Below are 27,095 nucleotides of genomic sequence, written 5' to 3'. Positions count from 1 at the left end.
ATGTGGCAACAAAAGAATAAAGTCATATCGGACAATATCTGTCAACATTGTTCGAGTGACAATGAGTCGCTACATCACTTGGTATGTCCAGGGCCGAGTACCCAGCGATCATGCCATCTTGGGTCGTATGCTCCCCAGGATAGTGACATGGCAAATTGGTGGGGACGAGTGATTGCAGGGGATGATATAAATCTAACTTGTGCCATGGTAAATTATCTAGACTCGTTCTTGAAGAAAGGGGTCACAAGTAACAAATGTCAGTGAAGTCAATCGAATGACCCTTGTTCATCTATTTGCTGAATCTGTTTAATCTATTTTCCTGTTTCTCTCTGGTTCTCTGTATTTTTAATTTTTTTTGTCGGGATCGCGAATAATGCAGATGTCACGCTATATGTGACAATTGACTCATCAATTCTGCTCATGTTGTATAGATGTGAAGTATCTTTTGTAACAAAAGTTGAGCTTGATCAAATGAATATAGCAGATTTGGAGCGTCCCATGTACGCCTTCAAAAAGGGCACAAATCTAAAGCGTTGGCTATCACAGGCAGACAGGTTACATGCCACTAAGGCACCGAAAACCATTACTCAAATGTGGCGCATGGAGAAGGTTACCGGTCATTACCGTGTGGTCAATGTTGCCAGTGTGGGTCGACCACTGCCACCAATACTGTTACCATCAACCATAAGTCCTGGAAGCTTAGAGACCATACCACGTGCAAATCTAAGAACGTGATTTATGCTATAACATGCCCGTGTTTGAAGTCCTATATAGGTAAAACATCCAGGCCGATTAAATTAAGGATCTCAGAGCATAAGTCCCGTATTAGGACACGCAATTCCTCCTCGCCTTTAGTTGGTCACTTTGTTGAGTACCAACATAGCTGCGAGGATTTACATTGGTGGTGTCTTGAACGCATTATGGGTCCTGACCAATACGCTGTGGCCAATAGACTTGCGTCACGTGAATATTGGTGGATATACAATACCCAAAGCCATATGTCCGGACTAAATGCCCAGGAAGAATTGCAAGCAGTGTTGAACAGAACCCCCAGGAATTAGTGTTGACAGGGTGGTTTACTTGGTCTCAGTTATGCCCGTTTTTTTGCATTTATTTGCTATTTATTACATCTGGGTGCAATGTACTACTCTGGTGCTTGAGGTGTTTTCCTGAGTCTGCCCCCTTCTCCAGTTGCTAGTCTGTATTGACACATTGGTGCTAGGGTTCCTAAGAATCGGGATTTGCCCTTGCTTTTGAGCCAGCATAAGCCCCAAGTCATATCTCTATTTCTTATCTTTTATTTTTGTTTATTTGGTTTTTGTTGCCATCGCGGCTGGTGACTTCCATGATGGCTATTGAGCTTTTAACCTGCGAACAGTGGTGCGCGGGTCATTTCTTGGAGGGAGGATGAGAATGCGCACATTTGGCCGCCTTTTCTTTCAGCTTCCCGTACCTCTGCGGCTCCAAGTACAGAGAGCGGTCTAGTCCTGGATCAATACATGCGACGTTAGACGGATTACGTCTTGCATTCCACAGGTGTATTTAAATGCAGGAATGGGCGCAAGACGTAAGCTTGTGGTGTCTTGAACGCATTATGGGTCCTGACCAATACGCTGTGGCCAATAGACTTGCGTCACGTGAATATTGGTGGATATACAATACCCAAAGCCATATGTCCGGACTAAATGCCCAGGAAGAATTGCAAGCAGTGTTGAACAGAACCCCCAGGAATTAGTGTTGACAGGGTGGTTTACTTGGTCTCAGTTATGCCCGTTTTTTTGCATTTATTTGCTATTTATTACATCTGGGTGCAATGTACTACTCTGGTGCTTGAGGTGTTTTCCTGAGTCTGCCCCCTTCTCCAGTTGCTAGTCTGTATTGACACATTGGTGCTAGGGTTCCTAAGAATCGGGATTTGCCCTTGCTTTTGAGCCAGCATAAGCCCCAAGTCATATCTCTATTTCTTATCTTTTATTTTTGTTTATTTGGTTTTTGTTGCCATCGCGGCTGGTGACTTCCATGATGGCTATTGAGCTTTTAACCTGCGAACAGTGGTGCGCGGGTCATTTCTTGGAGGGAGGATGAGAATGCGCACATTTGGCCGCCTTTTCTTTCAGCTTCCCGTACCTCTGCGGCTCCAAGTACAGAGAGCGGTCTAGTCCTGGATCAATACATGCGACGTTAGACGGATTACGTCTTGCATTCCACAGGTGTATTTAAATGCAGGAATGGGCGCAAGACGTAAGCTCGGCACTTCCGGTCTCCCCCGATTGGTGTACGGCAGACGTTTTGAACTATCAGGTAAGACCAAGGCACTCTGTGGGCGGAGGTTTTATGCCGGCATTTGACTTTGGATAAATTAAGTTGATTTCACCTCATTTTCGACTGCACTTTGGTACCTTTTAGTATTCTGGGGTTCACTGTTAATGCTAGTTTACCGCGACTTGGCTCCCCATTTATTATTATGATCATTCTGGAGGGTAGCTGTTCGTTTCACGGCATGTCCCTTTTCCTTATTTTGGTTTTATTTATGCCTTTCTGTCACAGCCCGGACAGTGTTTTGATTTGTTCCACAGTTATTGCCTGCATGTAGCTTTCTGCCTGATACAGTCTTTTGGATAGAGGCCTCATTGTGCTTCGTGTCCAACCTTTGCTTTGGTGGGCTCTAGATCATAATGCAGTACCTGTTGACATAGAAGTTTCTTTGGCGGTGTCATTACTTGCCAAACATCTTTATTGCATGAAACGGGCAATTTAAAGCAGCACTTTGGCCATTATGCAACTTCAATTTGTTCTGTTAGTGTCACCCCAATAATAGGGCTTTGTGGTCCTTTACTTTACAGTTATTTATTAAGTGGGTCCATTTTGTGAAAGCACAAACTGTGGTGTTTGTGGCAGGATTGAGGACGTCTTGGCCGCCACATCACCGTTTACTTCAGATAGACCACCAATTTGGAAACGGCCCAGACATATGGGCTTTCCATGTTGCCTACAGGTAAGTTGACTCTTAGGTTCATAACTGGACATGTCGCTTCATAGAAGAGGGTTTCTCCCCTCCTGTTCTGATACAGGTTTTGGCATATTCATCCTTTTTGATTAATTCTTCTAACTGTTCTATTGCTAAAGAGCAGATAATGTGACTAATTTTGGATACTCCTGCTTCACTATATTTCTGGAGAAATTCATCGACCATCTATTTCTTGGTCGTTTTTTATTCTTGTTGCCTTTGTATCTTTGCACCTAGATCCAATTCTTAGAGATCTATTTTTGGCACGGCCCGATTGCTATTCCCTGGACTTATAGACAGGACGCTGGGACCAGTCTTATGGGTTGAGACTATGGTAAATACCTTTTCTCCCTTACTATACTATACCTCGTGACATATCTGAACTGCGGGGAACGGGAATAAGCTCCCTGGGTTTCATTCACAGATCACCAGTTTTGTTTTTTAAAATGTGTTAATGTTCATGTGTTTTCTCACTTTCTTTTTTTCTTCAACTTTTTTTCTTTGTGTGTTTTAGGCGTCACCTTTATAGATTGTTAAACGCCCAGTCTTTCATTTAAAATGTATTGTGTATAAAAAGACACAGATTCATTATTAAGAACCATGATGTTTATGGGAATGCTACATCCTGAAGAAGATGGACATCATCTGCTTTCAAGTTAGATGTGTTATCCCCATCGAAACTACCGTTTGTTAACAGTGCCAGGCCTATTATATTGTATGTTACATTGCTCTTGCCCTGACAGTTGACGCACAGCATCCCATGGTCAATTTTAGTGTGTGTTTTCTAATGATTATGCTTTTGTCTTATTGTGCATTGTTGCAATTAATTAACGCGGTTGGCTACCTGACTTATTATTGTCTAGATTGCTATTTCTGGTACATCTTTTGCTTTTTGTCTTTAGATCTATCCAGGTGACCGGAGGTTCCCCCACCCGAGTGATCTCCTTCACTCGTATGGGGTACCCGTTGCGGGACCAGTTCACCAGCATCTAGGACTGTTGTGACTTATTTCTCTGTTTCTTTTGTCTGTAGCCAACATTTGAAAACAAGCATCTTTTCACTTTATACCATGCACTTTATTATTGATTATTTTTGCGTATATTGCACATGAACTTCGGATGATTTTAATACTGATTTTAATGGACATTTTTTTAAATACAGTATTTTAAAAGGATTATTTGTCTTTTCGTAGGGTGATCTGTGTTGTGACTAGGGGGGGGCTCTGCCCCGTTTGGGCGGTTGGATTATGTCCTTTTGAGTGAAAACAACAATAATTTCTTTCCGCTGATCTGACTTCTGTTTAATACCGGAGGTGTCCTCCTCGTCGGCTAGATGGGGAATATGTAGTCCCTCCTGTAGGGTAGTGATCCTATGTTGTTTGCTTTCCCAGTGAAATAGGAGCCCGAAGAGGAACGTCCATCTGTATCCGATGTGCTTATTCTGCAAGTATCTCAGGATGGGTCTCATTTCCTTTCTTTTAAAGAGGGTGGAGTGGGCTAGGACTTGGAGGAGGTGTACTTCCACCCTTTTATAGAGTAAGGTTCGCCGGTCAGGCTGCATGGAGGATCGCCACCTTCATCTTCAATATTGCCTACAGAGTTATAAATTAACCTGCACGTTTTCTTATGATAGTCTAGTTCTGACGCTGCCACCCAGATCAGTTGTAAAGAAGCAAAGAGAACACTCTAACTGATAAGGTAAGCGAACGAACATAAACGCAGCGGTGTGTTGCACCCCAAGCAGCAGGGTTTTGTTGAAGGATGTGGGCGAGATGTAAAGAAGTAATCTAAAGTCCCACACAGTCAGCTAAAACAATGAAAGTGGCTGCATTCAACTTGCACTGAAAATTATTCTCGTATGTTGAATTGTGCAAATACCACCGCAAATCTTGCAGTGATTAATGAAGAGCAATTATAAAGGAGTTTAACTATAAGTGCCCATTATACGATACCCACGGGAGTTGAAGGGTCACGTTTGAGAAGGGCCAGTGCCTTGTCAGATCCTGCACTATGCACAAGTGCCTTGGGTGGTCGGGGCTCACTCTGTAATGCACAGTCTGGTGGCAGTGGTTCAATAACAGAGTGCCAAATCAACATAGTTTTCCAAATAGAAGATCCTCCAGCGAAGAGAGAAATGTTTTGGAGTTTATATTTAGAGTTTGTTGCACATGAACTATAAATGCTATCCATTCTCTGCAAATGTGGCAGATGTATGCACCATTGTGGCTGTGACCTGGCAATGAAAATGCAAACAGGGAGGCCACCAGGGGGCGCGCTGATGAGAGTAGCCTCAGCATAGCTCTCCCGCTTTGGGGCCAGAAAAAGAGGACTGATCCCCCACCTAGAGACCCCCCAGCTCCCATCTTGTGGACTTCACCCCCTTGGGGGAATACCAGTGGCACCCCAGGGCGAAAACAGCGGTCGAAGTCGGCCTGTTCTTGCCAACATACGAGCAAGTATGTAGCCATCACAGGCGAAAGCAACCCTCTCCGTGTGGTCGACTTGTTGGAGAGGGACACTTGAGAAGGAGAAACGCCACCGAGAGAGACGCGTCGAAGAGGGCCAGGGGACTGACAAGCCCTCTGTGGGGAGAAATTAGTGGAGAGGACGGTCATGGAGGTGACGGACACCCCTTCCCCAGTTGTTACCAGGGCAGCTGGCGAGCCGGTCTGCCAGGGGGGAGGAGCTCCCTCCATACCGCTAAGCGCAATTCATAGTGGTACATCTATAACAAAGCAGACCCTTACTTATGCACTCTACATATGGCGCTGAGTTGCACACGTCTCTCTCCCTCCCACAGGACGAGCACGGCAAAGGGAATCAGTCTGGTCTCCTTGCCAACAGTACACAACATATAAATATATATGCATATATATTTAGATATATAATGTAGTGATACGGGAGACGTAACTTCTGGGGTCACATGCACCAATGCGGCTGCAGATCCCATATCTACAACGCCTTAGCAACCAGCGCGTTTCCACTCGAGCGGAGACACGAATGCTGCCGAGACACGGACGCTTTCGACGGAGTCCAGATCCCGTGTAATCTACACCAACAAACAAGGTAAGCAATTTCACAATCCCGGAGCTCGATCAGCGCTCTGTACATACAGGAGCCTCGACAACACAAATCATGCCGGCTTTGAGTTCTTTTTGCATTAAACACACGGCAGACTTAATTGAAGGGCTATCAACAGCTGCCCGTACATGTTTGCATGAACAGACATGTTTTGACAACATGCATGACATACACACGCCACCTGTTGTGGCCTAAATAGATGACAGGACGCTGTAGGGTTTCTAACAGTCTTTATTGACTGGCAACAAGTGGAGAGGTTCTAAGGCGGCCTGGTGGCGCGGGGCGCTTACTCACTGTTCAATGCGACCAAGTCCTGTGCTTCCCCAGTTGCTTCACTGTGGATGGGTTGTGCTCACCGGTGGCACGCTGTAAACTCCTAGGGCCCCCATGAAGCCTCCAGTGGCTGTGGTGTTATGCCCTAGGAGCTGTGGTGAGAGTTCTGCAACTCACTCTCCTTCTCATGTAGTCAGGAGCAGCGCTCCTGCACGACCGCTTCAGCTGGCAGAGCGCCAACTGTGAAGCGGGAACGTTTTCCCACGGAGCGTGGGCTCGCGAGATCCCGTCTCGCAAGATCTCGCGAGAACACGCTCTCGCGATCACGTGATGTCCCCACACACCTCCTCTGCTGGAAAAAAGAATGGGAGGTCACTCCATGATGAAGTCCGCATATTTCCTGGGTTTCCTTCTCTCTCTCTGGGGCCTGCCAGGATCCGGGTATGGAGCGGGATCGATGAAGTGTCCTTGGGAGGGTGCTGGTGATTCGGGTTCTCTTTGTCCAGCTCCTTGCTGTGATCCCCTGGGTGTAGTTGGGGGAAGGGAGCTTGCAAAGTCGTTGTGATGGTGCGGCTCTATGATGTCTCCACTTGGGAGGTGATCGTTCTCGTATGGCTCTTGGCAGACTTGATCTCCTCCAGTGTCTCCTGGCGAGTGTACAGTGTCTTCTTTCCTGCGGTACATGGCTACCCTCTCTAGATTCCATCTCCTGCCATCGCTGGTGCAGATGTGGTTTGTCCCTCTCTCCATGACTTCTATGGGACTACTGTATCTGGAACCTGTGGAGGTGTCCTTGTGGGGAAGTCGTATCTTCACCAGATCCCCTTTGTTGACTTGTGTGTGTCGAGCGGCTCGGCGCAAATCCCCCTGTGCTTTCATTGCTTCTTTGTTGCGCTGCATGCGGCACGTTACGTCAACCATGTCAACGTCTTTGTCGGCCCTCACTTGCTGAAGCCATGGTGGTACCAGTGAGGATGCCGCCCTTCTCCCCCTCAGCAGATGGAACGGTGAAACACCTGTGACGGCATTGGGGGTGAGACGGTGGGCTGCTACGGCTTCTTTGACTGTCTTGTATGGGTCTAGGCCCGAGGCGTGAGCCAGTTGCAGCGCCCCTTTGATGAAGCGGTTGGCCCGCTCGACTAGGCCATTTGCCTGTGGGTGATATAGGCTTGCTTTTCGCTGTTTGATGTTGTTGAGCTTGAGAAATGTTTCCATTTCTCTGGAGACTAGTTGGACTCCGTTGTCCGTGACGAGTTCTTCGGGCAGGCCCTCCCGCTGGAATATGGCGGTGAGTGTTTCAATGACTGTTCCCGTGGTGATGTCCGGGGTGAAGTCAGCTTCCACCCATTTGGAAAAATAGTCGACCAAGACTATCCCGTATCTGTGCTCTGGGGGCATGTTGTCCAGCGGCCCTATGAAATCCAGCCCCAGTTTTCGCCACACCCCTTTGGGGACTTCGGTGGGCAGCACGGGGGCTTGCCTCACGGCTAGGCGCTTGTCGCTGTTGGAGCATTCGTGGCACCTATCGACCATCTGCCGAACGTCCTGGTCCATACCTGGCCACCAGTATGCGTCGCGTATCCTTCTTCTGGTCATGTTGCACCCTAAATGGCCCGAGTGTGCTCTGCACAGTATGACTTTGCGGATTCCGCTGGGTGGGATGATTTGATCACCTCTGAGAATGAGACCGTTCATGGCGGTGATTTCCTCGTTCACCTTCCAGTAGGGACGAAGGCCTTCGGGGATCGCTCTCTCGTTGGGCCATCCATTTCGAACCCAGGTGCTTACGTGCCTTAGAGCGTAGTCCTGCTCGAACTCTTCCTGCCAGTGGCGCTCGCTCATTTCCATGTACTCGATGTTCCTCAGGTCGCCGATGGACGCAACGACACATTCGTCTTCCAGGAATGTGGTGCCGGGGGCGCTTTGGTTGAGGAGCCTGGACATGCAGTCCGCTTGTGCGTTTTTCCAGCCCGCAATGTGTTGTATCTCATAGGTATATTCTTGGAGCTTCGCAGCGATCCTGGCCAGTCTGGGGGTGGCCGTCTTGGTGCCGCCCGGGCCCAGCATGTGAATTAGGGGCTTGTGATCGGTGATCAGCTTGAATCTTGTCCCCCATACGTATGATCTGAAGTAGTCGACGGCCCAAGCGCATGCCAACATCTCTTTCTCTACCGTAGAGTAATTCTTCTCGGATGAGGATAATGCCTTGGATGCAAACGCCACAATGTTCTCCGTGTCGCCCTTTTTCTGGGTCAAGGTGGCCCCTAGGCCGTATGCGCTGGCGTCAGTGGTGATGTAGGTGTCCCATTCAGGGTTGTATGGTTTAAGGCACGGCGCGTGTAGAATCCTATTCTTGATTTCGCCGAAGGCCTCATCTTGTTCTGGGCCCCAAGAGTACGCTGCCCCCTTCTTCAGAAGCTCCCTCATGGGAGACGTGGTCTCAGAGAGCCTGGGGACGAATTTGGCATAGTACTCAGCTAGGCCTAAGAATGAGCGTAGTTCCTCTTTGGACATCGGCGCCGGTGCCTCAGTAATGGCCTCCATGAGGTTCCTCTTGGGGCTTACCCCATCACTCGAGATGCAGTACCCAAGATACTCTACTTTGTTCACCCCGAAGACACACTTTTCATGGCGTATGTGAATGCCTTCCTCCTGAAGTCTGCTTAGGACTGCCTTGAGTGCCTTGTCATGGGTCTCGTTGTCCTTGGCGTATACCAGAATGTCGTCTTGGAAGAATGAGACATTGGTGAGGCCTTTCAGTAGGGAGTTCATCATCCTCTGGAAGGCGGATGCTGCGGACGATAACCCGAAAGGCATGCGGGTGTATTGGAAGGTGCCAAAAGGAGTGATGAACGCCGTCAGGGGGCGGGAGGACTTGTGTAGGGGAATCTGGTGATAGGCATCACGCATGTCCAGCTTCGAGAAAATGGCCGCCTCTTTCATCATGAGGACGATCTCATTGATGCTGGGGAGTGGGAAGCTATCCGTGATCACCTCCAAGTTCAGGCTTCTCAGGTTGATGCAGATCCTGAGGTCGTTGCTGGACTTTTTCTTTACTAGTACTACCGGACTCAGCCACTCCGAGGATTCCACGGTTTCAATGGTTCCTTCTTCGACCATCTTCCTCAGGTGGGCGTCCAAAGCTGGTCTTGCGGTGGCAGGTACTGCCCTTACTTTGTGTTTGACTGGAGTGGCATTGGGTTTCAGCCGAATTTTGTGGACGAAGTTTTTCACTTTTCCCGGTTTCTCGGAAAACAGGCTTGGAAAGATCTCCTTGTAGTTTTGCGCTGCTCCTGATGAGATCATGAGCACCTGTTCCGGAGTGCTGGGATCTAGTTTCATGCTGAGTTTGTGTTGGTCATCCCACCCCAGCACGGCTGGACCTTTAGGAGAAAAATACACTTTGGTGGTGGTAGACCTCCCCTTGAAATCGATACGGGCCTTGATGTAGCCCAACAGTTCGACCGTTGCCCCTCCAAACACGGTGGGTTTTTGCCTGGTTGATCTAATCTCCACTTTTTCTTGTCCCATCATCTCCTTGTACGTGTTGATGGGCAGAATGGTGAGGTCGGATCCCGAATCAGCCATGACGCGCGTTTCCATACCGTCCACTTTGTGCAGTGGGGATTTTCTCTTCTGGCATGGGGGGCATTGACCATGACAACCATGGGGAAGTCCTGCAGTTCATCCTCATCGGTTGAGGTGCAGTCACCGTCGACACGGGACACAGTTTTCTCCCGTCACATGCATGCTGGAGCCACGTGGCCAATGCGTCCGCACTTGGAGCACTCCTTATTCCTGGCGGGACAGTCGCGGTCGTTCGCCATGAGCTTGAGGCTGGCGCATCTGTAGCATTTCGGTGCCTCCTTTTTCCTGGGACTTTTGTCTTTGGGGCCGTCGCGGGATTGCTTGTCTCTGCGACCTCTCCATTGTAGCGCCGCCATTTCGGGCACGGGCAGGTTTCTTCCTCCGCCCTGGCAATCTGGATGGCTTTATCGAGGGTGACCTCCTTTTCTTGGATGAGCTTGTCCTGTACTTTCCTAGAGTTGGTGTGGACAACGAGCATGTCGCAGATGACCTGCTCTGCATTTTCTCCGAAGGCGCAAAGAGAAGCGAGTTCCCTCATCCTGGTGATGTAGTCATCCAGGGGTTCGCTCCCTTCCTGTTTGCGAGTGTAGAATCTCAACCTGTGCAGTACAATGTTCTCCTTGTTGGTGAACCTCTTCATGATACGACGAGTGGCTTCTTTGTAAACGTCGTTGTCTTCGACGTCATCGTTGGCCGCAGGTATTTCTTTAAGGCCGGCAAAGATACGCTGACCTTCAACCCCTAGCGCATTCAACAGCATCGCCCTCTTCCTGATGGGGGCATATCACGTGCCGCCCACCGCTTCCAAGTAGGTGGAAAAAAGGGGTTCCCATTGCATCCACGGAATCGCCGGTGTCCCTGGCAAGGGGAGAAACGCAGGGGGTGGTGTGGCGCCTTGCATGGTGGGTCCGTGGGACTTCAGGTATCCTCGCCGCCAGTTATGTTGTGGCCTAAATAGATGACAGGACGCTGTAGGGTTTCTAACAGTCTTTATTGACTGGCAACAAGTGGAGAGGTTCTAAGGCGGCCTGGTGGCGCGGGGGCGCTTACTCACTGTTCAATGCGACCAAGTCCTGTGCTTCCCCAGTTGCTTCACTGTGGATGGATTGTGCTCACTGGTGGCACGCTGTAAACTCCTAGGGCCCCCATGAAGCCTCCAGTGGCTGTGGTGTTATGCCCTAGGAGCTGTGGTGAGAGTTCTGCAACTCACTCTCCTTCTCATGTAGTCAGGAGCAGCGCTCCTGCACGACCGCTTCAGCTGGCAGAGCGCCAACTGTGAAGCGGGAAAGTTTTCCCGCGGAGCGTGGGCTCGTGAGATCCCGTCTCGCGAGATCTCGCGAGAACACGCTCCCGCGATCACGTGATGTCCCCACACCGCCCTAACAGCAATGTCTGTATTTTTCATTACAGACGGAGAGCACACAGGGGCCCTTGCAGGACGTTCCATTATCGGCTATGATAACCCTTCCACGTGCAGGTACCCGTGTTTTAGTTTTGCTGTGCACCCTCTGCCACTTTATTATAAGAAGTTAGAGTAACACACACTTCGACATGGACTGTGTTTTTACCTTTGCTTTTCTAGTGGCAGCCATACGTCACAGGAAAGACCAAAGAGGGAGGCGATTTCCGCACCCATTGGCAGACCCCACCAACCCAACCTGGTCCTCCATTTGCCACAAGCATCCTGGATATCCATCCAGGTAATCCAACTGGGCCCACTGTACACTACTAATGGTGCCCGACTTTGAACAAACAATGTTCCACATTACCTGCCTTTTTCCTCCCACCTTTTTTTCCCCCTTTTTCTTATAAGACTTATGTCACTGTGCTCTACACCTATAGGGACCACAGCCAATACCACCAAGAAAGGGTCCAAGGAAGAGGTGCACCCCAACTATTCGACCAAGGAGGCGCAGCAGCAGCCACACAAGAGGTGGAGGGATGGCCTAGCACTCCAGACAAGACACGACCCAAGACTTGGGTTTCCAGTATTGGCAGGTAACTGCATAGCCGATACATTTGAGGCTGTATTCATAGTTCACATGGCCTGATAGGTTCTGGCTACTACTAAGAAGGGGAATAACATTTTCTGATTTTTGAATATCCACACAGGGTCTTCAAATGAGACGCCCTGATGAAGGCGGACGAACAAAATGTTTAACGACCGCCGAAACGTGCAGAACTTGGTTGATGACCGAGCTCCACGTAGGCATAAGAATTCTTTTACTAAAGACCCAGATACGAGGCTACATTACAGACCCATGACATTTCTTGTACCCTTATAGACTCCTGCATCCTTACCAAATAGAGCAATTACCAGGGAAAGATACAAAGAGATATATAATTTTCCAGAACACCTACTATAGGGTGCATAATAAGGGAATTATATTCAAATTTCCCGCTTTTTAAATTCACTGTTCAAGTCACAATTTTCTTGTCTGTTATGTTATTCAATGGTTTGTTTTTGTTATAAATTATGAAGACAAAGGTTTACTTTTATTATGATTTGTTGATGATTGTATGTTATATTGACATCACTGTTGAATTCAAACTCTCTTTTAGTACTTTTTTGTACATTAGGCACCTTACCAATGTGAATAAATAGCACATATGAGTAAAACAATTTCTTTTCTCCTTCCTACTAGCTCAATTATCCTAGGACTTGTATGAGTAATAGAATTGGATGATTGATGAAACACAGAGGTCACCCCCAAAGGAATTATCGAGTGATCCTCAAAATTTCTTTTTCAGAAATCTCAAATTCAGGGTGGGATACATTCATATTTATACAAAGTTGAGAAAGTAGCAATCCAATACCTGAGAGTACGTGACCAGGAACCTGGCAGCGCTGGCAACAGCTAACTTTGACCCGTTGCTGTCCACCATTAAAGCAGATTTAAACCAGTGAGGCAACATGATTTTATCATGGTACACCCGTATGATGGCGGTAAAGATGAATGTTCTGCCAAGACTCTTGTACCAGTTTAGAGCCCTCCCCACAAAGGTGCCGGAATCAACCTTCAAAGAGCTTCAGATAGCGGTGCAAAAATGTATATGGCAGGGCAAGACCCTAAGGACCAAACAATCCACTCTTACCCTCCCCAGGGAAGAGGGGGTCTTCGGCCTTCCGGATTTCCAACTATACCACAAAGCAGCTCAGCTCAGGGTGCTATTGGAACAAATGCAGGACGAGCTGGGTACTTACTGGACCTACCTGGAGGATATGGACACACACCTGGTCAAAGTTAGAGATCTGCTATGGGCTGCCCATAAAGACATACCAAGCAGACTACTCGACCATCCCACCGTAGGGGTGCTGGTGTTGTCCCTGTGGAAGGGGGGTTATCACACAGAGAATTTATCAACATGGCCCTCCCCAATGGTCTCACTCTGGCGACCGTTATAAGAATGGGAGCCATGGGTTTCCATAGCTCAAGACTGGTTGGAGAAAGGGCTGGAAAGGGTGTGACAGCTTTTCCAAGAGGGGAATTAATCCCAACCTTATGTAGGCGGTAGTAAAGGTTCTGGGAGTGGGTAAAGTTATAGAGTATTTGAGTATCTCCGGTTGAAAGGGCTTCTGAGTGATCAAAGGTGGGGAGTGAAATTGAAGAGACCGCTATCCCCATTCGATTAAGTACTAGACTCCGCCAACACGCGGAAAGGGATGGTGTCCAAACTGTACAAGGTTATGAACATCAGTGACAAAAAAAATAAGCAAGAATTTCACCAATACTGGAATGAGCTAGCGGGGGACGAACTTACAGAGGAGGTGTGGGGTAAGGTATACAAGATAGCATTTCATGGGAATCTCTTCACGGCCAATATGGAACAAAATTTCAAGGTACTCATGGGATGGCATAGAGACCCTCTCAAGATATCCAAGATGTGATGAAGGGGCATCCCCATTGTGCCTGAAAGGATGTGGCCAGATTGGTTCGAGAGGACATATGTGGTGGTACTGCCCAAGTGAACAAGCTTATTGGAAGAACCTACGGGGGTGGATGGCTGAGGTCACAGGGGAATCACTCGCGCAAGACCCACTGTAAATGCTACTGGGGATCCCACCAATAGATTCGGAGACGTATAGGTACTGCAGAATGTGCGAGACAATGCTGAGGCGGGGAGGGTGGCTTTGGCCCAGAAGTGGAAAAGTGCAACACTCCCAAACAAGAATGATTGGTTGAACAAATTGAAAAATATGTTTCTGATGGATAAGCTAATAGCAATGGTGAATGATGAGGTGGGCGCGTTCAGGACAGCCTAGAACGGGGTCAGACAGAAATGGGGATGGGATGTGCATTAGTGAAGGGGTGATTGTGACCCTGCAAGGAAGGGGGGGGGGTGATGGCGGAAATAGGTGGTAAGAAGAAGGAAGGAGGGTTCCCCAAAACAGAAAGGGGCAGGATCGAGCAGACGAAGTGGGGAAGGTGGCCCTTGACGGGCCCAACGCTGTGACAAATCGATGCCCAGAAAGGCGATAGTAAACCCAAGGACCAGGAATATGTCCCTTGATGGGGAGTCTAACTCACAGTGAAGAATCACCAAACTGTTTGATTTAGTTGTACGAGAAACTGCCTCTGTTTGTTTGATAAGGGGGTCAAGGGTAGGAGGGAGGGGACATGTGTTGTTTATGAGGACTGGCCAAGCTTCAAAGTGATATGTAAACGTGGTCCTTGTTTTGAAGGTTGAAAAGTCAATAAAAATTCAAGTAAAAATAAATGCAAATAAACACATTGGTGGCGTGAATGGACCCGGTTTGTATGCTGTGTCATTACTTGCAGTGTTGTTGTATAGGCGGTAAAGATGTATAAAAAACATATTTATGATGATGCAATACATTCTTTTGTGGTTCTGGTGTGGAAGAGAAACATTTAGTGTACAGTACGTCAGGGGTTTTGCGCATTCTCTTCAGAAGCATTTGTCAGCCTATCGCTCTTTTGGGCCTTTTTTGCTGAATAAGTTAGTTAAACGTGATGGTTATCGAGCTAAGGAGTAGGTAGCCAAGTCAACTTAGTTTATAAGGATTGTTAAAGCAACTTAAAGAAAACATGCCCTAGTTTAACTTAAGTGTCCCCTCGTGGGGCCAGCAGGGTATTTACTTCTTTCTCTGGTTCATAGCACTGGTACGAGGGTAACAGCCAATGTTTTTTTTGCATGGGAGAAGAATACCAATATTTATTTTTCTTTCCAGCTCCTGTTGGGAGGGGAAATGCAGATACTGCTTCATTTCCTTAATTGCCACTGGATTCAGAGAAGGGCTTCAGTCTTTAGTTACCTGCCAGAACAGTGCAACAGATGTAAGCATGGAAGTGTGCTAGAAGTATGACAGAGCAGGGGCTGCATATAGGCAGCTTCTGATGTGGTGTAGCATAGGTGGGTGGACGACACATAGCTCCCTTCTATTAAGAGCAGCCTGTGTATTTCTTAAACTCAATATGCAGCCTTCCCAGCATATTCTATGATGGGTATAATTATATAAACATGTGGGGAAAGTGGTGGCTATTGGAAGAACAAAAAACCTTTCTTATGGGAAATATTAAATAGATGTAATGTTTTCACATGTTGTGCCTGGCCTTCTCATGTTTTAGATGCTCAGTGCTGGCACTCTATCCCCCTGTCATGAACATTCCAGGTCTAAAAGTCACCAATTTATGGTAGCTCCAAAAAACCTGACTTGATTGGACTCCCTCAAACAGGCCACAAATAGGCATAGATGTCATTTATCGGAAGGTTTTGCACCCTATCTCCCATATCAAGCAGCACTATCAGTCTCCTCACCCTGGCTACCGTGCCACACTTCATGCTCTTCTTCCCCCGCCCCAAACCCTGCATGTTGTTGTTAACTGCTTTATGGCTGCCTGTGGCCCACCTTCTCTCTTTGCAAACCACTTACCCATTCCAGCACCTACCTCTCCTATCTTCCTGACCTGCTCACCTGTTGTGCGCCCTACCTCCCCACCCACCCTATCCCTATTCTTTCTACCCCCACCCACCCTACCCTCACTCTCTACACCTGCTCTCTAGCCACACCAACCCCCACCCCACTCTCTCTGCCCACCTAACCCCACCTCTCTATCCACACCCACCTAACCTACCGCCACTCACCCCACTTTCCCCACATATCCCACCTCTCTAGCTGCGCCCACCTCTCTAGCCACGCCCACCTACCCTACCCCACTCTCTCTACCCCCCCACCCACACCACCCCAACTCCCTCCCTCTAACCCCACCCCTCGACTACTTCCTCTCTCCACTGCCATGCACCAAATCCCCTCCCTACCCCATCCACCTAGCCTACCCCCTCTTTCTCCACAACCCTACCTCCTCTCTTTACCCCCACCACACCGTACCGCCCTCTCTAGACTCCACCCATCCTACACCCTTTATTCCCCATCCATCACTTCCACACTCCCACACTCCCACACTCCCTTGTGCTCATTACCGGCACCCTATATCGATCGCTTCCTCCGTTTCTCTATTCTCCTTCTCATTCTATCGCACAGCTGCACCCCTTATCGCATCCTTCTTTAAAACTTTGCACTCACCTCTTTGCACCCTGGTGCCTACAAATGTAAAATGTAAAATGCAAACTGCAGTAAACGCCAAAACTATTGGTATCGCCAATGCTTGTTGTGGGGGGAGTGGGGTGCGCAGGGGGTGGGGTGGGGAGGATGACAGGTGGAGGGGTGAATAAGGCTATTCACGCGTGGACAGATGCATAGAAGGCCAACCTATATTGTGACAGGGACAACTCTGGGAAGCTGTAGCCAAACCAGTTTAAGGTAGCAGTGACAGGCGGTCTAGGCTAAGCTCTTCAGAGGGGTGAGAGTGTAAAGGGTCCACAATGAGGCCACACAATGGGAGTCACAAATTACACTTAGACAGGAAGTATAAAAATACAGTTATTTAATTATGGCCAAACACACTATAAGAAAAATGACTACAAGCAGGTAGACTTCTCAACCAATACCATCAAACTAAAAAACATATATACAGTCACAGGTTCAAGTGCATAATACAAATCAAAATATTCCCGCAAGGGAATGAATAGGTGAGTATCACACACAAAAAGGTCCACAGAGAGGATCCCCAACTAATATTGTCCAACCCTAAGTTGCCTGGGGCCTTGTGCCCTATTGTTCAGGATACAAAGACACAGCACAAAGGAGGCAGGAGAAAATGTAGGTAGGGTCTCTGGGGTCCAGTGATGGATTCTTAGAGCCAGGGTTCAAGATAGACAAGTGTCCAAAATTACACCCAACAGTTAGAAGTCTTGCCAAGGAAAGTATTGGCAAAGCCAATAGGTTTAGGTTAAAGGATATTATAAGTCCATTGACTTACAATGGAAGTGTAGGGATAGGTTAAAAGCTCAGTAACTTACCCCCCTCACTCCGAATCTTCCCAAGACTTTCCAGAACAAAGGAAGGGTGTCCTGGCTTGCTTTTCCCGTCGAATTCTGCGGTCCTCGATATTCATGGGTTGCAGGTTCGAGTGATTCTCCGGTTAGGATCTTTTGCTGGTGCAAGGACCCTTTTTTTTTTTGTTTGTTTTTTTTTTGACAGAGGCATATAGCATACACACACATCAGAGCCGTCAAAACAAATATGGTACATGAATAGATAAGTACAAGGACATACCAACAGTAGTGCGACAACAGTAGATGAGTAACGAAATATCGCAGTGAATCAAGTTCTCAAACAGTCAATGGAGATGGTTGGGGGGACTCGTCCACCGAGGAGGTGTCATTTAAACTGTTCAAATAGCTGCTGAAGGCAGACCATATATTTGCGGGCTGGGAGCATACCCAGGAACTCCTCCTCGCAATTTTGGGACCACGTGAGTAAATTGAGCCATTTCTGGAATGAAGGGGGGGTGGGGCGCTTCCAGTTCTGCAAGAGACATTTCTTGGCTACCACACAGCTCACGTTCAGGAACTTAACAACATCTTTAGCCCCCTCAGGCTGCCACACCCCAAACAGAACTCCCATTGGATCGGGACCAACAACAGAATCAGTGATTACAGACAGCGTTTCTATGATCTTACCCCAGAATGTGGCTAGTTCCGGGCAGTCCCAGATCATGTGCAAATGGCCAGCATCCTCCGCGCCGCAGCGCGGGCAGAGCCGAGGGTCAGAACACGTAAACCCATAGACACTCTGCGCGGAGTGTATTACAGCCCGTTTAGCAATTTATATTGTATGGTGCGGTAGCGGAAATTTAGGGAGACCCTGTTGGTATGAGAGCACATCCTCGCCCACTGTTGATCAGTGAGTTCCAACTCCAGCTCGGATGCCCAGTCTTCCCGGGCCTTTGATGGCTGGGGAGAGGCAGTGGTCAGCAAGAGTTTGTATAGCGAAGAAACCACCCTACGAGCACCCCCCACAGTTGGTGATGTAGGCAATCCCAGGGGAGTCCTGGGGTTCATTGGGAAAGTCAGGCCATGCATTTCGGAAAGCAGCGCGGAGTCTGTAGAACTGCAGAAGTTCCAGAACGGAACCCGAGTGACCTGGCCTGCAATGTTATAAACTGTCCCTCTGGATAGAAATCAGTGAGAGCGTGGTATCCCAGGGCCTCCCAGTGTCGCGCCAGGGCGGTATCATGAGTGGGTTCCAACCTGGGAAAGTTCCATGCGGGGAGCCACTTGTAGTACAGGTGTTGTTCGGCACAAGTTTTGAACATCCGACCCCAGGCTTGCACCATGGTTTGAACCGGGTCAATGGGTGAATCCGGCTCGTACTGCCGGTTTAGAATTAAGGACATTACGTTGGTGCCTGCCGCCGCCAGAGCTTCCAGCTTGACGGGAGGATGGGGTGGCGGCCCGGGGTACCAGTATGATGCGAACTGTGCCTGTGATGCAGTCCAATATTGTAGCATGTCTGGGGCAGTGAAGCCCCCTCTATCGTAGGGTAATGACATGTCTGACCACTTCTTACGCACCGTGCCGGAGTGCCATAGGAATTGAGCGAGCAACTTGTGCACATTCGCGAAGTATCTCTTACCCGGCCAAATGGGGACATTACTAAATATCTATAGCAACTTGGGGAGTAAAATCATCTTTACCAGCGAGAGTCTTCCAGCTAGGGATAGCGGAAGGGTGCTCCAGCGCGTAATTTTGGCCTCACCCTGTTCTGCCATGGCCTGGTAGTTGTCTGCCAGTAGTGTATCTTTGGTCAGGGACACCTGAACTCCTAGGTACCTGATCCCATCCGGGAACCAGCGGAGTCGGTACTCAGTGGTGGGTTGTAGCGTGGAGCTGGTGAGGGGGAAGATCTCGGATTTAGCATAGTTTATAGTAAACCCGGAGTATGTACCTATACGAGTGATATCACGTAAGATTGGGGCTAGATGAACTGCTGGGTCTCTTATGAAGAGTACCACATCATCCGCGTAGAGCGAGATAACCTCTGGGGAGTCTTTCAACCGTATCCCTTTGCGTGCATGCCGCCACCTAATGTAGTCTGCCATTGGCTCTTTTGCCAGGGCGAACAGGATCGGGGAGAACGGGCATCCCTGTCGGGTGCCACTAAAAAGAGGGAACAGATCTGATGTCTGGGAGTTAACTCGAAACCTGGCCACCGGGGACGTGTACAGCAACTTAATATATGCGATCATATTAGGGCCTATACCCATAGTTTCCAACACCAACCACAAATACTTCCAGGACACCATGTTGAACGCCTTCTGGGCATATAGTGTGACCGCAACAGCGTTCACACCTTGGTCAATCCGCGCCATGACATTAAGCAACCTCCTAATGTTGTGGGATGTTGATCTCCCAGGCACAAAGCCTGACTTATCGTCGTGGACCATATATGACATAACCGGGAGGAAGCGGTTGGCAATTACTTTGGCGAAGATTTTGGTATCCAAATTCATTAGCGAGAGGGGCCTGTACGATCTGCACTCATCAGCGGGTTTCCCGGTTTGAGTAAGACCGTAATAGCGGCCTCACGCAGCATTGGGGGAAGGGTGCCTGACCGGAGCGACTTGTTCCAAACTTCAAGTAGCCTAGGGGCCAAAATGGCCACGTGCTCCTGATAGAACTCTGCTGTCAGCCCGTCGGGACCAGGTGCTTTTCCTTTGGGGAACTTAGATATAGCCTCGACTATTTCGTCCAGCAGGATAGGGGGAGTACAGGTGGTCTCTGCTTGAGGGGGAGATGAGAGTCGTGGGGATCTGCCGAGGAGGTCATGCATATAGAACTCACTATGTTCGGGGGGTTGAGAATACAGTTCTGAGTAGAAGTCCGTGAAGACTTCCAGGATTTGCTGGTCGGACCACCGTTCCGACCCCAGAGTGTCCTTGACGCAGGTAATCTGAGTTTGGCCCCACTCACCCCTAGCCAATGCAGCCAACGTCCTACCGGGTCTATCCCCCTCTCCGTATTTCCGGGCCGTCTGCGGACGGCTGAAGTATTGGACCTCCCTGGTGGCCTGCTCATTAAAGAATTGGAGTTCTTTACTGATCTGGGAGAGAGTGGCAGGGTCAACGGATGAAGGGTGAACCCTCTCTAATTCACGCAATTTGGCTTCAGAGCGGGCAAGGGCCGCTCTTATGGCTTTGAGAACTCCCGCGTCCCTTGAAATGGACATTCCCCTGATGTAGACTTTGAAAGCTTCCCAATGGACCCCCACGGAGGTGGACTGGGAGTATTAAGCTCAGAATAGGACTGGATGTCAGAAAGAATATCAGCCTTAAATACTATATCCTGTAGGGCCAGGGACTTGAAACGCCATGTGTTAATGGTAGAGGCAGGAACTCCTAACTCTAGGGATATCCGGATCGGCGAGTGGTCTGATAAGGTGCGCGCCAGTATCTGAGTGTCCACCACCCTCCCCAGCAACGCACTGGACAGAAGGAACATGTCTATTCTGGAGGAACTATCATGCACGGAGGAGTAATGGGTGTACTCACGAGTCTTTGGGTGCAGTGCCCGCCATGCGTCTCGAATATCAAGTGTCGTGCTGTGTACTAGGAGTCTGCGCGCCGCGCTGGACAGCGGTCTGGGGCCAGTGCCTGTTCTGTCCAGTGCGCTCTCTAATATAAAATTCAAGTCCCACCCCCCAGATGATCTGCACTCCCACATAGCCCAGCAATATGGATACCACCTGGTCGACAAAGTCGGGAGAGTCTACATTAGGGCCATAAGTATTTACTAGCAAGTATTCCCTGTTAGCTATAGCGCAGTGTAAAACAATACATCTCCCCTCTGGGTCTATATAGCTCTTGTGGAGTACAAACTGAAGTGACCTATGGATCATTGTCAACATCCCTCTGGCACGAGTCGAGTAAGAAGTAGAATACCTATGGGGACCCCATGATGGTGCCATGCACTTGGTCAGATGGCCCGTAGAGTACGTATCCTGCAAGAGTAGTATTTTGCATCCATGTCTACTGGCGTAGGCCATGATTTTGCGGGCCTTGGTGTAGTTACTTAAACTACAGACATTCCAGGACATCACTGTTGTCAGCATTTCAAGAGACATGGGTACATCCCACCACAGTTGTCGAAACTTACATAAAGAGTGAAGCAATCCCCAACGGGGGTGCCCTGATGCCGTGCGTTCTGCCAATCTGCCCCTGTCTTTTACATTGCCGTTACCCCATTCCCCAACATTACCACCCCCCACCCTCACTGCCCACCCCCAACTTGCAGTGGGAAACCCCCCACCCCGGATGCAGGTGTCACCGACTAAGCCGACACTCACTAAGAAGTAGAGGTCCGAGGGCAATATCCAACAGGGATATGCCCCTTCCAAGGCCCAACCGGGGCCAACAAGCAGTAACACCCAACAAAACATAAGCATTGCAATTGCAGAATTGCAGTGAGGTGCGCTGTTGCCGTGTGGACGGCTACTTGAACGTCCTAATAGGACAGCATGGGCCGTCAGAGACTGGTTCCTGCGGAAGACAGAGCCTATGTTGGGCCCCAAAGCTGGTAAGTCATCAGAGGCCAGGTGAGCTTGAAGAGGTGTCCAATGCCAGAGTCCAGCTCCACTCCCTCGAGGGGAGAAGGAGATCAATGTGCACAGTCCCAGAGCCGGGCCACCATTCGGATGTGTGTAAAGGAGGCCTAGCTTGCATGATTAGCGGTAGATTATTACCATTGTCACATTCAGAATCAAGGATTACTAGCCAAGGTGAGCTATGTCGGGCAGAGTTGAATTCGGTTAGTCATCGCCGGCACGGTCACCTGCCGGATTATGTAATGGTATATGTGCTTCGATGAATTTTACTGCTTCATCCGGGACAGTAAAGAAGTACAATTTGCCGTTGTGAGTGATTTTAAGACGTGCCGGGAACAGAATGGCCTACGGGACATTGCGTTCTCTAAGCAGTTTCTTAACCTCAAGGAATTGGCGCCTTTCCTGTTGCACCACTATTGAAAAGTCCGGGAAAATCCTGATGGCGTGGGACTCAAAACGAAGGTCACCCTTCTCACGCAACAGGCGGAGGATAAGGTCTCTGTCCCAGTAATTGAGAATTCTGGCGATAATGGGCATTGGGATATCCCCCGGCTTGGGGCGCGGTGATAAGGCTCTGTGTGCGCGCTCGACAGTGTTTAGTACGGTGAGAGGGCTGGATTGCCTAGTAGATCTTTGAGTAAGGCCTCGACGGTGTCCTCCATGTGCCCCTTAAGAGCGTTCTCAGGGACCCCAATAATGTGCAGGTTGTTTCTGCGAGAGCGCGATTCGAGGTCGTCACACTTAGCTCTCACACTCTTCATGTCGCGCGACAAGGCGACGACAGTATTCTGTAGCACATGGATCTCATCTTCATTCGTGGATATCCTGCTTTCAGCTTCAGTAATTCTGGTACATGCCTGATCTACTCAGGTTTTCAGGGAGGCGACAATGTCATCTAATTTTTCGTGGAAGGAGGCAAAATTCTTGGGTCATAGACTCAATGAGTGTGGTCAGATCGGGGGTCCTCACACCCGAGTGAGCATCAATTTCAGGGTCCTCCTGCGAGGCTGATGAGTGCCCTGCCTCCGCCCTCGAGACAGACTTGGTGAATTTATCCATGGCTCCCCTCCCAGAGGCTCCTTTAGATCTGTTCAGCATTACTGGCAGGACCCGGAGGCGGTGGAGGCCCACCAGAGCAGTCAGTGGAGGAGGATGGGCGGACCAGGGTCCAAGATGTCGGAGAACCCGCAGGCACCACCGCCGTGGCAGCCGGGAGGTCAAACACTGGCAGTAATAGAGGAGAGGGGGGCACAGCTGGATAGCGAGTGCCTGGGCACCCTAGAGCAGGCAGGAGAGATACCCAACCACCAGTTGCAAGTAGTGGCTATGGCCCGAGGGGACCCCCCTCCCCCTATCGCTGGGATGCTCTGTATTAGATCAGCCCGCTGGAGTACACCTCCACAGGGCGCCAGGCGCCGCGAAAGATATATGAAGTGGATACCAAGTGTAGTCAGCCCAGGGGGGGTTCCAGTCTGGGAATGTTCAGCAGCCCGTGAGCCATGCCGCGGCCTGAGGCCCCAGAGCAGGGAGGTGGAGAGGTGGCCGGCGTCAGCAGCACGATATCCCCCGGGCGCGCCCTCCAGGCTGGGCAGAGGGGGGTCTTCCGGGCCAAAGCTGAGAAGGAGGAGGGGGGCCGCAGGCCCAACGCCAGCCAGGCAGCGGACCGATGAAAGATTCAGGGGGGCCGCGGCTCCCCCAACACAGGCCCACACCCGCTCCTTACCTGGTCGGGGCGAGCCTCAGACCCGCGCAGCAGCCAGGCTCCGGCCCGGCCGCTCTGCGCCCCACGACGCCACAGGGTCTGGAAGTCAAAGTCCAGGGAGAGGCCGGGGCGCGCTCCAGCGCAGGCCCCGACGGTGAACTTGTTTTCGCAGTAGCGCAGTCCAGGGGAGAGGGTCACCGCGGCCGAGGGAGCAGAGCCACACCCACGGGCCGGACGCGGCCAACACAGTGTGGGCCCCCAGAGGAGGGGTGAGGGCAGAGCAGTCGGCGACCCGTCCCACGCCTCCACGCCAGTTGAGGGAAGCCGGAGCATAGGAAGAGGGAGCCGGGCGTGCGCTAAGGCTCCAGCAGGCCGCCGCTGCAGAGGGTCTGTTCTCCGGCTCCCAGGCTCCGATTAGAGCCAGAATTTCTCCGGGATACAACGAAAGGTGTAGGTGAAGCAGATCAGGCAAATGGGGACTGCTCAGGAAGGATTCAGCCACAGTTGTAGGCGGATTCTCGCCGTAGCCAAACGGAGCCCAAGAGTTAAGCAGCCATCTTGGGCTGCTCAACAGCGCCACCCCTCTGGTGCAAGGACTCTCGATGAAGAAATGCAGAAACAAACAAACGATGCAGCACCCTTCTCGGGACTGGAGACGGGTCAGAAAAGCAGGTTTCGGACAGTGCATGCCGCGCACAGCGATGCAGCAGGACTCAGTAGCCGTGGATGGACTTTCTGGTCTTTCTTGGGTCCCCTTGGTGCTAGAACGCCGAGGGTGTGCCAAGTTTCAGGCGGAAACTCAGAACAGCAAAGAGATAACCCGTTAGCCCAAAACCAAAGCTGGTCAGCCACAGGACAATTCCCGGGCACTTCCGAAGGCGGTTATTGTGCTGGACACCGAGGAGTCAAAACTCCCACTAGCCAATGGCAGAACTAGCCCACACACACCCTACAGTGGTCCAATCAGGACCACTGGCGGGAACACTCATGCATACCACTCAGACACATAGATACCAGGATGTGTATTAGGGTCAGATTGACCCAGCCCACATCCTTCCTGCAAACACACAAAGCCCTCCAGTAGCCTGCCAAAAGCTCCTGCTTTCCCAGGCACTGGAAGTCCTTATAAGGAGCTTTCTGGCATCTGAGGCCAGGAAGAAGGCTAAAGAACCAGATGCAAAAAGAATGAGCAGAAAACCTCGTGGCACAGCCATGTTTGGCCAGTAGCCACAGTAAGTAGCCAAAAGCGGTAAACACGGTTAAGCTAAAACGAAATTCCGCAAAAAGTGGGGAAAAGTCACTGCTGCCACCAGCCCATCTTTTAAGCACCTCAGAATAACCACAAAATCCTTTGAGTGTAGTCTAGGGCAAAACAAAAATGAACCCCATTGCACTGCAGTGTAAGCTACTGTGTGCAATGATAAAAAGTTGCCACAAGTGATACAAAAGTAACCACAAGTAGCAACACAGTCACAAGACTAAGGAAAACACTGTTTCCCAGTACTGATAGCCTTAAGGACATATCAGTTTCCCCATAACATGTGAGCAAAGGCCAGTACAGTGAAGCTTAAAGCTTCACTGCACTGCAAAAAGTACAGGTCAGACTGAAAAATAAAAGCAAAAAGTTTGGGGGTTCCATAAAGATGGAAGGAAATGTGCAGTAAAGAGAATCTTTCCTAACATCATGACACATCTTTAACAAAAAAATGGTTGGCTTAATAGCGTCAACATTTTTTCATTACAACTTCAAAGCCACTGCCATTACCTGAAAGAGTAGGTACCTTCCCGTATATACAATTTACATGAGTTACATTTACAAATATACGTACCTATGAAGCTTGAACGACTGAACGTTCCATAAAACAACAGTGCCATCTGCGCCACCTGAAACCAAGTACGTAGATTCAGGGGAAAATGTGCACACTCTCACAGGGCTACCACTGGGATGTTCAAGAACCGCCAACTTCTGCCCATTTTGTGTATTCCATAGTATAGTTGTGCCATCTGTTGAACAGGAAGCTAAAATATTGCCAAGGGGCGAAAAGTCACAACAGTGAACTGCATAAGTGTGGCCTCTTAGAGGAGAATACGAAAGTTCCACAAAGTCACTCAGCTCATATAAGCGGATAGTTTTGTCCATGGAACAAGTTGCTAAGTAACCCGAGGAAAAGGCACAGCAGTTGACATCATCACTGTGGTCCGATAGGGTTCGAATAAGTGTCACCATCTCAATAACATTCCCCAGAGTGACCTGTAACAGGAAACAATATTTGAACGTTTTACAAATCAGAATGTTAATTGCAAAATGTAATATTGAAGGAAAAAACACGTTTACAAAAAAAGGACTTTAAATAAGACAATACCATAAAATTACCTTGACAGAAAAGCATATATTAATTAGTGATGCCTTGAGTATTTTCCACAGCACATTAATGATGGACATCACTTCCCTCTTACTGTTTTAATAGCTCTACAATCTATTCCTTTGGACTAAATTGCCATGTGTCACAGTGCCACCGCAATCCTGATGGAATCAGATGGAATTATCTCAGATTATGCATGCAAGACTTGGAATTTTAATCAATAGCAGTCAAAAAGATATATAGCAGTGATATTTATTCTGTTTACCCTTTGTGACATAGTCCGATGCCTGTACCACAGGTTGTGAGATTCAGGGCATGCCTCCAAACCCTAAACAGTCTTCAGATTTCAATGGGGTGGCCTTAAAGCTAGACAATTCTTTTCCCCTGGTCTTAAATCGAAAACCCTGTCCCTAGCTCTTACATGCAGAGAAGGTGATACAACCATAACAATGGTATGTGCTTAGGCAATACGGGAGACCGAGGGGTTAATCTGGTGTTAAGTATTCAGAGTATTGAGATACAAACTGTAACACTGCCGATGATGGCTAACAACCTTTTATGGAGAACAGAAGTCAAAACAAACCCATGAAAATGAAAGCTGTGGACCCTCCCTTGCAAGATGGGATCCATGCAAGCACCTGACAGATCCCTACCAGAAGTCAAGAGGCCAGAGAGTAAACCACAGCGAGTCAAGGTAAAAATCCAATGCATAGGACATCAAAAAAGGGGCCAAGGGGAGGCCACCGTGAGGTATAGACAACATGACTTCTGCCTGATGAATCTAATATACCCCAGAGCGGAATGGACGCCCTGATGAGACTGTGAATGTAGGCCCTGTACCACAGCAGGAGCAAGAAGAGCAAACTTTGAGGCATGAGGTTGCAGCTGTGTGGCTTTTGAGACTACTGGACTACAGCACATGTGACAGCCTCAGAACAGAAAAGAGGTTGGTGGAACTGAACTGCAAATAGCCATAAGCAGGTGAATTGGTAAATTGGTGTGCCTGGGAGGCTTATCAGGACATTCTAGGTGAGAGTCGTCGGCACACAAGATGAGCTGGTTCAGCAGCAGGGACACTGTATGAATGCCGCACTTCAGATAATACCAAACGAGATGG

At 49.2% G+C, this 27,095-nt stretch overlaps 1 protein-coding gene across 3 annotated transcripts in view; it reads right to left on the bottom strand.

The window, feature by feature from the left end:
• WDSUB1 (WD repeat, sterile alpha motif and U-box domain containing 1) overlaps positions 1–27,095 on the bottom strand; it is a 987,384-nt gene that overhangs the window by 884,413 nt on the left and 75,876 nt on the right. For all 3 annotated transcript variants that reach the window (XM_069616372.1, XM_069616374.1, XM_069616373.1), the window contains exon 2: positions 25,445–25,866. In XM_069616372.1, coding sequence (XP_069472473.1) covers positions 25,445–25,842 — 398 coding nt within the window. In that variant the 5' untranslated portion in view covers positions 25,843–25,866. The remainder of the gene's footprint in view (positions 1–25,444; positions 25,867–27,095) is intronic.

The sequence above is a fragment of the Ambystoma mexicanum genome, chromosome 9 (assembly GCF_040938575.1).
Source record: "Ambystoma mexicanum isolate Mex_15411 chromosome 9, UKY_AmexF1_1, whole genome shotgun sequence".
Lineage (NCBI taxonomy): Eukaryota > Metazoa > Chordata > Amphibia > Caudata > Ambystomatidae > Ambystoma > Ambystoma mexicanum.
Note: the sequence above shows the minus strand (reverse complement) of the source record. Positions and strands in the feature narration are given on the sequence as shown.